Here is a 14,742-nt window from a genome sequence, read left to right as displayed (position 1 = left end):
GTGTGCCACCAAAATTTGGTAGCAAACCACTGTTTAAAGAATTATTTATGTAGGCATTTATTTTGCTCCACTGCCACTGAATTTGGGGATGAGGGGGGCCTGGCACAGAGGAAGTTCCTGAGGGAGGGCCTGAAAGTGACCTCTCAGCCTAAGAAAGTTATCCTCTGATTTAAATGATGGCAATTATTTCTGAATTTGCATCTGTGCAGAAATAAGTAGCCTATACAAATTTTATGGGTGGGGGGTTCGGTGATGCACAACTGCAGACAGATGCCGAGCTCAAGTGTTGCTCATTGCTAGAAACAAATAAGCAGTTTTCAACTGGATGATGCTATACTGTTGATTGGCAAATGCCACTAATAATGCCCTTGCTGTCAGTTCATGCAGGATTTTGAAAAGAAAGAAACACGGGATGAAGTATACATACTGCAGCTTTTTCTTTCCCAGCAAACTAAAATAACACTCACCCTGCTCCCAAACCCACCCATTTCACTTAATGTGCCATTCATTCCTTTCCACCCAAAATTGCATATGCAGAGTTAAATTACAGGCCTGCCTGTAAATGGGCTTTCCCAGTTTCTGCTTGTGCAAATCTTAAGTGTTAACAGGGACATTGTTGTGACTGTCTCTGCTGATCCAGACACCTGATATATATGTAAACTGGCCCTCTTTTTGTAACTAGCTTGATATGTAGTATAGTGCTGTTTGCAAACAAAGGTTGTGTTTCTGGATAACCACATACAGTGCTCTGTAGAAGTAGTCATCACCACTCTCTTAGATTTTTCCATATTCTAGATGTGTTACAACCAATAATTGAAATGGATGCACCTGGCATTGCTTACCACTTGATGTACACAGTTACACAGCACCACAAAGGTACAAAATATTTTTACTGTGGCTCAAGAGTAAACAAAAACAAATTTACACTTCTTGGCTGTATAAATATTCATGCTTCTCATAAATATTAGAGATGCTGCAACCCCACTGCTGCCAGTTACGCTGAGCAATTGATAAGAGACCACCTGGTGCAGTTCCAGTGCCGCAAGATCTTAGATTAAATGCTCCTGTTTCTGTAAGGCCCAAGTTTTGGTGGGCGTCATGAAGACCAAAGAGCTGCCAAAAAAACAAAAAAACTCTGGAATAAAGTTATACGTAAATAGGGTTGGGTTATTAAAAAAAATACCAATGTATGACCATCCCCAGGAGCACTGCTAAATCCAGTATTACAAAATGGAAGAATATGACTCAACTGCAACTTGGCCATCCACCACAAATCAATGACTAGTTCAGGAGGGCGTTAGTCAGAGGCAAGTGAAAGGGCTTTAGCTGCAGCTGAAATGGGCGAAACTTTCCATGGGAGAGCCATCACCCAGTCACTCCTCAGAGCTGGTGTTGTGGAAGAGAGGTGAGGAGGAAGTAGACCCATATCAAAGCCTGTTGCAACAAACGGGTCATGAACTGAACCTTTCACCTTGCTGCAAAATACTGTTTGTGGCACAGTGCTGGCAGTGCTCCTTGCCCTGAGAAGAGCACCCCGACACTGAGGCATCTTGGGAGCAGCACCGTGTTGTACCAATGCTTTTCCTGTGGAGCAAGGATGGAGGACAAGATGGATGGAACCGAATGCATAGCAGTTCTAGAGGAAAGCCTGTTTCATTCTACAAGAGACCTGGCACCTTCCAGCAGGACAGTGACTGAAACACACCACCAAAATAACACTTAGAGCAGTTTAAAGGCAAGAAGTTGATTGCCTTAGAATGGTTAAGTCAAAGCCTAGACCAGTGATGGTGAACCTTTTTTTTTAAATTATATTAAGATTTTTAAACTAATACTAAAGACATCAATCATCAAATACATCGGATCAGCCCCCTACTCATATTTTTAACATTCTATAGTCATATTCAAATCCATTTATAATAACTTAAAAACATCTTTAAATCTAAGCCAAGTCCCTTTTCTCTAGCCAATAATAAAAAAATCCCAAGTTTGATAGAAGTCAGTATCTTCTTTCTCCTTCAGTGATAAAGTCAATCTATCCATTTCTGCACAGTTCAGAATCTTTTTTAGAATCAGTTCATGATGGTGAACCTTTTAGAGACCGAGTGGCCAAACTGCAACCCAAAACCCACTTATTAATCGCAAAGTGCCAACATGGCAATAAAACCTGAAAACTGAGGTTGTAGTTTAGAAAAAACAACTCACAGCCACTCCAAGCAAATAAATATATATCCTTGGCAGTGCACTGACTGGCCATGTGAAAGCTCGGACAAATCACAGCTAATGTGACGTCATCGCCTGGCGCCGCTACTCCTTTCCGAGCATGCGCATGGCCCCTATGTGCGCTGTTATCCGATGCTTGGCTGCTGGGGCAATGCTGGGGCGACTTGGCTCGCATGCCGACAGAGGGGGCTCTGCATGCCCACTGAGGTACGTGTGCCATAGGTTTGCCAGCACTGGCCTAGACGTTGAGTCTGATAGAGAATCTTTGGCAAGACATGAAAGCAGCTTTTTACCAATGGTCTTCATCCAACCTGATACTGCTGGAGCAGTTTTGCCAGGAAGAAGGGTCAAACATTGCAGGATTCAGATGTGCAAAACGGACAGAGACTTGCCCAGGAAGACCTGAACTGTAAATTGCTGTGAAAGGTGCTTCTACCAGGTGTTGGCTCAGAGAGGTGAATGCTTCTGGAATGAGTAAGTGCCAGTTGGTTTTTCGTGTGCCATAGTAAAAAATATTACAAACTCTCACAGTGTTGAGTGCTTTGTGCACATTAAGTTAACATCCAATTAAATCCATTTCAGTTTCAGGTTGTAATGCAACAAAAGGTGGGGAAGTCAAAGGGTCTGTGTGAATACTTCTGCTGCCTGACCGAAGTGTTGCAACCATATGAAATGGTAGGATGCATTCACTCAGCTGGTTTTGTGGTTCTCTCTTTTCGTCCATTCTGCCATCCTTGATGATATCCTTATGGAATAGAACTGTGGAAGAATTCAATATATAATTTCAAGACTATATGCTAATCTGAAAAGACCTGTTTGCTTTTTAATGCTTCCTGAACTCCTGCGGCTATGTAAGGTTTATTGATCTGCATTAGTTTCTTTTATATTGGGAAAGAGTGCAGATCTGTGTTCGAATATTTTGGTGCATCAGGATCCATGTTTGAAAGCAGAGCCATCAGATAGTTTGTACAGACTGCTGACTGTGTTAAGAGAATCGGATGAATTCAAAACATCCTGTTTTCCTACAAGTGTGCTCAATGATAATGAGGAAGGAACATTCCATACCAATTATGGCGTGTCAGTCGAATTGTTTTTAAAGAGCATACTTTTCATGGTCCTTGTGTGGTATCTTCAGCTTCCTGTAAATGCAGATGTATGCATTGCCCCAGAAAAATTTAGCAGCACTTACTCTCCATTAAATGTTCACAGGGTTGCAAACTGTAAGGTAATGCAGTGTGAGAGAGTCTCCTGCCCAACTTTTCCTTCCAGTAAATGGGAGATTACAGACCACTGGCTGGTTGAGTGTTTCCATTCACTTGCAAAGAATGCTAAAAACAAAAACTTCACACAAAAGCTTCTTCCAGTAGTGGTGAAGGAGGAGAGGATTGCCAGCTGATTTTTTGGTATGGCTCTTGTGCTTTTAACAGCCTTGTGAGAAGCAGAAATTCAGTAAGTGAGACTTCCCATTGTGGAAATGCAGAAACCAGGCAAAACAAAGGGGAGCAGTGTCATTTTTATTACACACACACACACCCCAATCATATTCTGAGCCTCTGTCAAATTTATTTTTTATTTTATTCCTGTTTGTCTAAATTTATAGCTCACTTTCTCACTACTTTAGCCAATGTACCTTTTACCACATAAAGAAGGGGGAAAGGCTAAACTGGTATTTTTGCAGTTGGAGTTGTACTGTATGGGGATTTAGAACTCCCAACAAATTAAAAAAGTTTACAATTTTTGTTTTTAAGTTTCAAAAGCAATAGCAAGGTCCCTTTATTGGTACCCAGTAAATGGTCATAAAACATGTGAGCACCCTTTGATGTTCAGGCTTTTGAATGCAGCCTCAGATCCTTTTGCACTGAGCTGGAGTGAAAAGGAAAGGAGACTGCAGTGATTGCTATTGGTGTACTCCTTCACCTTCTGAAATGGCACAGACTTTTTTACCTCACCCCACCCCCCAGGTGCCGCTTCTGCTTCTGGGGTTTGCCTGAAATGACCCCTCCTACAAGAAATGGGGGGAGATGAAAGGAACTCAGGCCTAGGAGAGATATAAATTGTATTATTTTTAGCTTGCCTTTCTTTGTTTCCTGAACTCATCCAGACATCATAATTGATTTTGAACCCTTTGGGGAGAGGGAAGAACATTGAAGAAACTACCCGCAAAGCAGTAGGCTAGGTCAGAGTACAAATATAATACATATGTCAGGGAGATAAGTCTTGGTTAAAGAATAGAACGCAGGGAGTAGAAATTACGGGGAATTTCTTCCAATGGAAAGATGTAAACAGTAGGGTCCCTTGGCACTTTCCCTGTTGGCAGGGCATCTTAGATAATTTGGGCCTAAACCCATTGGATGCAAATCCACATTTGCATTTGCATCTACCGATTTATGCTTGTGTATGCACATATAGAAATCTCTAGTATTTCTTTGATTTTCACACAAGGTAAAGCCAATTGACTTCCTATCCCAGTCACCTCAAATAAAAGTGATGTTTGAATTAATGCACACAATACTGCAGATCTTTCCAAATCAGAGTAGTCCTTCAGTTACCATCAATTTGCAATCCCTTGCTGCCCCTTCCTTACTTCGCCTTCCTTTTTGCTTGTCTCTCTTTTTCTCTTGCAGGAAAATTGCACCCTATGCAGTTAAGCTTTAAAAAATCTTGCAATGACAGCCATGGATTTTTGCCCTATTCTTCATTTCCCTATAGGAGAGGGGGACACAGCATATATGGAGGAAGGCTTTGCTGTGTAGCAGTTATTAGAGGGTGGTTCCAGCATGCACCAAAGATAAGGTTAGTCTTACCCTCCTGAGCTCCAGTTCCCATTAAAATTGCTATCTGCATGACAACTGAGTTTAAATTTCTCCATTGGCATGAGTCAGGGCTCAAGGCTTTGGGGAATAGATTTGGAGACTCACATGAAAAACACCATCCTGTGTGGAAGGCCATGGTGAGCTGATGCCAGTCAGTGTAGATTGTTCTCCTCCAACCTGATGCCCTCTGGATGGGATGTCTGAGACAAAAACTGCCACCATTCCTGACTATTGACCACAGGACTGATGCAAGTTGTAGCCTCAAACATCTGGATGGCAACAGGATGAACAAATGCTCTAACCTGCTATAAAGCAGTTTCTTATATTTCTAATAAGGGACATTGCCAATGTAAAGAAATTCTACCTGCTTGTCCAAATGCATGTTAATACCTTACTTTGGGGCTAGTAGACACATTTGAAATTTTGAGTGAATCTCCTGGAAGCTCTCTCAGAATGATTATTGTGGAACAGGGACTTACCCCTTCTCAGAAATATCTACCGTGGTGGCTGTCATAAGTCACAAAATGCTCATTTCCCAGAAGCCAAACTGTTAAGACTAAAGGAAGAATAACTTGCCCAAGAATCTAAGTTACTATCAAAGCAAAGCATAGAGTCTGATTTATAAACCCAAATCGATTCCCTTGAATCCAAATTTTTCTGCTTCATCAGAAGGTGCATTGGTGATGTTCCGAGAAATAAACACTTACATGTACACACGTAATGTTGCAAATGCTCTGTTTGCTAGCGCCTTAGGATGCTCCCTACCATTCTTAGGAATAATATTGTTGCTGCAGATTTTGAAGCCTGCCAGTCTTCCAGTCAAGAAAAATCTAAAAAAGAAAAAAGTCAGGAGGGGCAAGGAACTAGGGGAGCACCAGTGCAAGGTGTTTATAAACACATTATTGCTCATTGTACCACACTGGGGATCTTGGGAGTAATGGGAATAAATCAGCATTAAATGTATGTACATAGAAGAACAGTTTTTGAAAGAACAATGTGCACTCTTTGTTTCAAAGATGTGTCCATGCACATCTTAGAAAAAGGTACTGATTTCCAGGATGGTAGAGGGGGACTGCTCCTTCTAAAGTTGCAGCAGCTGCCCTCAGATTTTGTAAGCATTCATTTTTAAAAAGATTTTGCTCCTGATTAATTGGAGTATTTCTGATTTTTAATAGAACAAACCGTTTTTCATTGGTTTATATACATCGCCAGTTGATCAAAATGTTGTTAGTCCTGACAGTTACGCAGTTGTAAGATTGACAGGGATTGCTGAGCATCGTTCCATGATTCCGAACATGGAATGGGATCTTGGCAGGACTCAGGCAGTTGAAGTGGGATATAGCTAGGAGGAAGCATTGTTATTCAGATTTTTATCCTTCAGAGCACTTTACATGCAAAATGTTTTTGAAGAAAAATCTTTCAAAATCAAAGGAAGGGTAGCTTCTATTTGAGACACCTGTATAATTTCAGTTGTGGATAACATGCTATGTAAATGCTTTCAAAGATTAACTCTAGTTTGTCCTGTCAGGTTGCATAGGTTTTGCTTAGAATAGAAATCTTTTAACTCTTACAGTGTAGAGTTAAGGAAACGCCTATACATATATAAACTGTGTTGCCTATATGCTACTTTTATAGGTAGGTCATGAATCTACTCCACTGTCTACTTGAAGGCATGGAGGAAAGTAGGGTGTTCTTGTATTTGGCTGGTTTAATTTCCAACCTGGATATTGGAAAAATATTTTTCATTCGATTTTTTTGCACGCAAAAATCCTGAAACTTCCTTATGTCTGATCCATGTAAATTTCCAACATGGGGTGGGGAGCAGGGAAACTGACCGCAGGAGGTGACAACTTGTATGCATATTACCTGTACCAACCTGTGTGTTGTAGTGCATGTTAGGTTTGTCTTGTTTTCCAGCTTCCAAAAGCAGCAAAGCAGCCTTTTTCCCCCTGCCCTACTATTTCAAGAACCTTTACTAGACAGGTCTAGCAGGCTTTCTGCTGCCTGAAGAGAACAACACCCTTCCAGGCAGTTTCTTCAACTCTCCCCACCTGCAAGAATGGAGGAGAGGGAATGGAAACTCCAAAATGGCACAATCTTGGCAATAACTTCCTAAGGTTTTTTTTTTTTTTTTTTTTTGTAGAAAATGTGTTCCTTCCCCTTGGCAAGACCATGCTGAGACTTTCATGTAGGCACTTCTTGAGAAGCACGTGCTCTTTGATTGATGCTTCAGAGTTTGGGACTTCTCCTTTTGATGGCAGGTCAAGATTTTTAAAATTGTCTTCAACTGTTGATCAAATTGCTGCATTTCGTTGTCCCTGCCTATCTTAGACAATTTGCTAATTTTCTGGAAACGAAAAGCAGTGTAAGAAATATTTTAAATCCAGCTCCTGCCTCTCAGGATGACTTTTTAGTAAAACAGTTAAGGTGAGGGTAGTCTTGATTACCTGCTGAGAGAAAAGCTGTCCACAATTTGACATTCTCTGAATTCTTCTTGTCCATTGCCTGAAATTAAGTCTTAACCTAGCTTTATCATAAACCAAAGCAGATTTCCCCCCCACTAGTCCCTTTGCTGGCTGTATATTTTCCTACTGTGCCATTACTCTTTTGATACTGGATCCAGGGCAAGGAAAAAATAAGCTGTAAAGCATAAATTTTGGTTGTTTAAAAATAATTTGGAGCAGGCTTGTGTGATTGGATTTAGATAAATGAAAGAGTTTAGAAACACCACCATTTGGACTTAGTTTGAACATGGAGAGCAATATTATTGTAAATCAAAATAATCACACTGGTGTATTCAACTGGTATCACTGACTTTCAGATATGTTTACATGACCAGAGCACTTACCATTACAAGTAACAGATGTTTTGATACATGGTCATGCTGAGAGATGGGTTTCCTTTCCCCTGCAGAAATAATTCATATGTTTCCTTGATGGGTTGAATATTCCTCATGCCCCTTTTGCAAGGTGTTGAAGACCCTGTCCTGCTTTTCATCCAGCCCAGAACTCTGAATAACAGGGATCTTTGTTCTGCAAAAATTACATGGCCCAAATTCTCCTTGATCTGAATTCTCTTTACTCTTCTTATCTGAGTTGTCGTTTTTGAATCACTGTACAAATCAAAATTCAGTTATTTTAAATCTGTATCTTAAAATTTTGAAGCGGGTCTTGCCAATCAAAATATACATACAAATGCATATATTAGGCAAAATACCTTGCATGCAAATAGGATGCAAGAAGGATGCAAAATTACTCTATTTGCTTGCATACAGTTTGCATATTAGGCCAAAATGCCTACAAGAATGCATGTATTAGGAGAAACATGTTTATCATTTGTCACACAAACTTTGAACAAAATGTCAAATTTAGGATGAACTGAATTCAAGGCTAGAGAAAATCTCAAAATTCAAGATGAACTAAATTTATGACTGAAAAAGAGAAACCAAGAGAAACTGAATTTGACAGATTTATCCATCCCTAGCTTCACATGTTGCGCAGCAACCATATCCAGTAAACCACTCAATGAACACTTGCATCCTGCCACTTGTTGCTCCTAGAAGATTGTGCATTTGAAAAACGATTACATTTCTTAGTAGCATCCCTTTTTTAGGATTGTATACCTTTGAATCTGCATTTAAAAATACTTTAATCATACCTTTTTGTTGCGTTCATCACTTCCCCATTTTTAACCTTAAATATATAAGTTTATTTTCTTTGAATGCGACATTTCCATTTCATTTAGATCACTCTTTCATTTTTTCTAATGAATTCATTTTGTGACACACATCTTTTATATAAATTTTATGGAAAAGCTTTTACAGCATACTCCTATGCAAATGTACTCTTGAAGTAAGCCACACTGCAGTGGAATTCAATGAGTTCAGCACAGTTTATTTCTACCTTCATGTGTATAAGATTGCAGCTTTAATTATTTTTGTTAAAGTCTTGCTTTCTTTTTTATTTTTCCTTCTATTTTAAATAGGATTTTTTTTTGCATTTTTGAAAACCTTCCCCAAAATGTTTCTGTAGTTAAAATGTATTAAATTGTAAAAATACAGTATCAAAGACAGTAATACGTCTTTTTACACTATTAATGTTACGCTATTAACGTTTTTACACTATTTTTTCTCTTTTCATTGCTTTTCAAGTGCCTGCTGAGCATTTCTGAAACTGCCTTCTCTAATCTGGTGCCCTCTAGATGCTTTTGACTGCAACTTCCAGCATCCACAAGGTAGCGGGTTAGGAAATGCGGGCAGCTGCAGCCCAACTCATTAGCACACCAGGTTGAGGAAGGCTATTCTGAAGCTTTTGCTTTCAAAGTCTGTTTGCAAATTCAAGATAATAGGCCGTTACTTGTTCAGTATCTCCATCATGATGGCAAAGCTTTTATTCACTTGTTCACAACCCCTCAAACCCTGCAGTTTGCATAACTTTAGTCACTCTGTTTATAGAAAAACAACACATAAATCCTGATGGTTTGATTTTAAGTTCTTTTTTCCCACAGATATGTATTGCAAACACAAATGCCTACCACTTAGAAGAACTCCAGTGCATAATAAAACCTGTGCATTAAATTTGTCTATTGACTGTCCCAATTAGTTTAAAGAACTTTGTATCATGGAACTTTCACAGACTACAAATGCAACTGGTTCCCAGACTGTATTTCACTTGTAGCACTAATGTGGTGGTGGTGGTGGTGGTGTGGAGGCTTTCTGGAGAAACCTGGCAGAGAGGAAAGTGCTACTTTTCCTCCACCTGTCCTGCCTCGCCTGCAAATGCCACTCCCTGCTGCTTTTAACTGTCTTGTTTCCTGTTTCACTGGGGGTGAGCCTAGCCAGAAGGGAAACTGTCTCACAAGGGGCTTGTACGAGACATCTAAGATGCTGCCTTGTACTGGATTTGCTTCTACACAGAAAGCACTGCAAATGTAAAGGTGATGCCAGGTATATTTCTTTATTAAAAAAAAATCCAGTGTAAGACCATTTCCTTTTAAAACAACCTACAGGCAGAGTATAATAAATCACAAATCACGATTAAAAACCCATACACACTGGCAAACTCCTTTAACAGACCCTTCAAACCACTTTTTAGCATTTGCCATTGAATTCCAGCTGGGGAAACATCTGCATTCAAAGCATGCTGCCACTGACTTGGGGGTCACATCCCTCTTTCTGTTCTTTTTTTAAATGGATCCCCTTTTTCACACTGCATATTTGTCTGAGATTAAAGCCACAGCATTCTTATAGGCAAAGGGAGAATTGTGGCCATAGACTAGCAAACTTGATGCTGCTCAGCAGGAAGTCAGTAAGTCCAGGAAAGGGTAAGCTCTCCTCCCTCCTGCTGATCCTTAAAGCTGCTCTCCTCACCCAACTTCCACATTCCTGTTATCTCTGCAAAAGTAGGGCTGGGGCTGCGTGTTTCCCAATTTAACTTCTACTTCCTTCCTAAGTGCTTACATAGTCAGATTCCAAGAAGCAAAAGTGGAGGTATTTCAAATGTTCGTTTCTTCTTCTTCTATTTGTTCAGGCCTTATTTGCACATTATTTAATCTATAATATTACATCAACCCAGAATGGTCAAGCAAATGGGATATTCTAGCCTAGCCATTTCACTTGAGAAACTCTTGTCTCTGACTGAACATTAAGCGGCAAACCCAAATCTTAGCATTTAGCCCAAGCTGCTGCACTATATGCTGTGGAAGTCAAAAAAGGAGGAGATATTTTGCATTGATTGGTTGAGGTTAAAATGGGAATAAAAGAACAGAATGGGAATAAGAAACACATATTTGAAACCCTTTAGAGAATTACATTAAAGGATGCATGTTCAATTTGACACAAGTTGCACACTCTTACTCTGGTTTTGCATTTGTCTGTTCTTGAGTTAGCGATGCCCAAACTGATGGTGTCTTGGCTGAGTTGACGACTCCATTGGCCTCTAATAACCATCAGTAAAACTGCACAATTGTGCTCAGATTCACCTTTTTGGTGGAGCGTACAGCAGCCAGCTCCCTTCTGCCACCTCTCCAGAGGCTTTTAAGCATTACCGAAGGGGTGCTTGGTCACCTGATTCTATAACTCAAGTAACTGCTTGTGAGAAGATGCCTTAAACTAGTAATTCCCAGACATTTCCACGGCTAGATAAACTAATGATGAACCTCAGTATAAGCTACCTGCTTATGCCTGCAGTAAGCCCACCGTTTGAGCTTGAAGGCCCCCTCCTGCTCTGGTTCTGAATGGACTGGTATTCAGTGACATTCTGCCTCTGATCATGAGTGTTCCATCAACACATTGTGATGAATGCAATGATGCACTCGTTCCCTCTATCAATGGTTACGTTGGTCAGGAGTGTTATTGCTTCCATGGCCTTCTTGTAGGCTTCCTGGAGGTACCTGGTTGGTCGCGAGAAAGAGGGTGGTCCGCCAGGCCTGTCTGATGTTCCGTTCTGTATACACGGCTTGGGAAGTATAGCTTTGAAGCCGTGTACGCCAGTGGTGAGCATCTCTTGTGGCAACAACTTGAGTAGATGATTATATGCTCTATGGCAGTGATGGCGAACTTTTTAGAGACCGAGTGCCCAAACTGCAACCCAAAACCCACTTATTTATTGCAAAGTGTCAGCACTGCTATAAAACTTGAAAATTGAGGTTTTAGTTTAGAAAAAGCAACTCACAGCCAGTCCAGGCAAATATATATATATCCTTGGCAGCACACTTACCAGCCATGCAAAAGCTCGGACGAACCGCAGCTAATGAGTCGTGGCTCATGATGTCATCGCCTTGCGACGCTACTCCTTTCCGAGCATACGCATGGCCCCTCTTTGCACTCTTATCTGATGCTCGGCTGCTGGGGCGATGCTGGGGTGACTTGTCTCGCGTGCCCTCTGTGGCACTTGTGCCATAGGTTTGCCACCACTGCTCTATGGGAAGTGCTCTCTGTTGAACTAGCTTAAATCAAGTGCCAATTGGTTTAATGGGGTGAGCCTGAATTCTGTCAGTGACTTTTGTTAGACCATGGCGGGGTGGGTGGGGGGATAATTAAAAGAACTCTATGAAAACAAAGTTGCACCAGAAATCAGGGCTGCTTGCTCCCCGCTGCATGATTGATTTCACTGGCCTTGTCTCCTTTCTGAGATTGGTAGCTGCTTTGCCTCCTTTCTGCTTGATCTCCATTTTTCACTGCCTGGAGAGCTTTGGTTATTGGGCAATGTAGAAATTGAATTGAATTGAATAAAAATGCAAGAAGTAAGCAGTTCTGTTTTGTGAATGCATTGTGAAGAATGGGATGCTCAACTCACTCCATTGATGCACCAGAATAATTGCCTATCCTTAAAGTGGGGTTGGCAATTGGTCAGGAGAATTTAACCCCTGATCCCCAATCTTGACCGATCCCTGTTACATTTTTAACCGCAATTTGGTAAGTAGGAGAAATACCCTCTTCTTCCTGATGTACTTGTCAAATGTGGCGAAGCAGTGTCTTCTAACAAAAGGGGCTTTTCAGCAGTGGCACCCTGGCTGTGGAATGACCTCTTCAAAGAGGCCTGGCTGGCAGCTACATTGTGGTCTTTTCAGTGCCCTGTGAAGATTTTGTTCTTGCAGGCTTTTTAATTCTTGGGTTTTAAAAGTAGTGCTAACACATTTTAGGTCCTTGAACTACTGCTGGAATTAATTAGTTGTGGTTCTAAATGTTTTAAGGATTTACATTATATTTTATAAGGTACTCCTTTGTTAAGGTTTTCAGTCTTATTTTGTGACCTTCCCAAAGAGAATTATTTATTGGACAGTACAGAGATGTAATCAATCAATTTGTTAAAGCTTTTCCTATCACATCAGGAAGCACTATGAACTATTCAGGTTGGCAAGTCAGAGTGCTCTTGTAGGTATAGGAAAGAAGGTGCTAAAATGGAGTACCCTACCTTAGAAGCAACTTCTTCTCCGGATGAGTCAGTAGCCTTGCCTTATTTCATTTGAGAGCCATACACAGAGTGGTGACTCAGAACAGTGGTATGAATGTTCCTCTTACTCCTATACAAACCACAAGTAAATCCTTTTGAATGGAAGAGTGAGGTGTGCCTCCACTTTTAAATTAATTCTAAATTAAAAAAAAATATGTCAGGTATCAGAATTTTAGCTCTGCTGGCTTAGGTGTCCATGATCAAAACTTCCAAAGGGATTCTGGAAAAAACGGCACCTTATTTCCTCAGGATTTCTAAATGCTGTGTATCTATGTTATAAGGGTGTTTTAGGGTAGTTTAAACTCTGATTTTTAAAAAACAAGTTCTCTGCATCGCATGTTTTTAGTTTGATCATAACTTCTGTTCCCTTTTGAAGTGACTGTTTCATTACACTTCTCTTTTGCATATATGTCTGTTTTGTTCATGTTGCCCTGAGAACAATTACTATAAAGCAACTAAAAATAAATACATAAACAAAGATTAAGACATTCATTCTAGCATAAGCTTTAATAAATTGAATCTGCTTTTTTAAGCATCTGATAAAACAGAACCTATTCCACTAAGGCTTATCCCTGAATAAATCTGTTCATCTTTAACGTGCTACAAGACTCGTTGTTGTTATTTCTAAATAAAACTTTTTATTACTTTTTAAAACTAAAATATCATCCTGGAGTTAGACATAAATAATGAACTTCATGTCAGATACACAGGTTCCATCTGCTATTGGAAACAGAATGCACCTTTGGTCCAATCCAGCAGGGCTCTCTTACTATGTTCTTTTCAAATCTTCTTCTTTTGAATACAGTTTAAAATATTTTGAAATGCGCCACACCAGCCTGGTTTTGCTAATTGCAGTCTGTAATGCTCCGTTTGTACCACAATTTTTGCCCTGCAAGTTTCTTTCCTTCTGCCTCCCTGGTCAAAGTCAGCACAGCAAATTAGATGAGAAAAACACCCAGAAATCTATTCTGAGATAATACTTTCTGCTTACCACTGTCATGTGTTATATGGTTCTTCTCATGATGTATCTTAATGCAGGGAGAAAGAAAAAAATATTTAAGCAAATATATTTAATTTTTGCATTATACTAAGTTTGCTTGTGTTGGTTTTTGAGAACAGCTTTAAAAATAGCAGGTTCGGTTCCTTCCTGGTGGTCACTTCTTAAGACATATCAGATGTGTTGGAAGTGCTGGACTGGTGCCATATTTATTGCACATGTACCGTAATATACAGTGGCACCTGTGTATTACATAAAAGCCTTCATTCATATGGAAGTCTTGTGTTTGTGTTCCTTGTGGAGGCCATGAACAAGGTCAAATTGTGTAAAGGAGAAAAATATTGAACCAATTGGTTTTTCTTTCTCAAGTACAAAGTCCCTTGGTTTTCAGTGACCCTGTTCACATATAATAATAAATCATGGCTTATTGAACTGTGGGTTGTCTTTCTGCCTGAGTCTGGGTCTGTGGGTTAACTCAGTTGTTAACCATGAAGTTTCCATGAAAAGAATCCATGGGTGCTGGTTGTATGGTAAACTGTGGGTTGTTCAAAAAGCATGGGCTGTTGCTACACATGATCTTTGACTCATGGGTTGTTTTGTCAGGCAGCAGTGGCCGATGGTTGCTGTTGCAAATGCTTCCAGCATGGGAGTTGAAACAAAACAACCCTTGTATTGGGAAAACAGCTCATGATGTTCTTATTCATCTGCTGGCTGATTTGCAGGTTAATTCAACAAGAAGTGGGATTAATTAACCTTTGTG

The 14,742-nt window shown here is 40.1% G+C and overlaps 1 protein-coding gene across 2 annotated transcripts in view; it reads left to right on the top strand.

Annotated features, from left to right (window-relative positions):
• Window positions 1–14,742, top strand: part of TBXAS1 (thromboxane A synthase 1) — a 291,669-nt gene that overhangs the window by 29,233 nt on the left and 247,694 nt on the right. Inside the window, exon 2 of one of the 2 annotated variants that reach the window (XM_044441323.1) lies at window positions 7,177–7,294. The exons of the other annotated variant lie outside the window; for it this stretch is intronic. Within the exon in view, the coding sequence (XP_044297258.1) occupies window positions 7,206–7,294 (89 nt within the window). The 5' untranslated portion in view covers window positions 7,177–7,205. The remainder of the gene's footprint in view (window positions 1–7,176; window positions 7,295–14,742) is intronic. 2 annotated transcript variants of the gene reach the window in all.

This window comes from Varanus komodoensis, unplaced genomic scaffold (assembly GCF_004798865.1).
Source record: "Varanus komodoensis strain SLA01 unplaced genomic scaffold, ASM479886v1 scaffold39, whole genome shotgun sequence".
NCBI lineage: Eukaryota > Metazoa > Chordata > Lepidosauria > Squamata > Varanidae > Varanus > Varanus komodoensis.
Note: the sequence above shows the minus strand (reverse complement) of the source record. Positions and strands in the feature narration are given on the sequence as shown.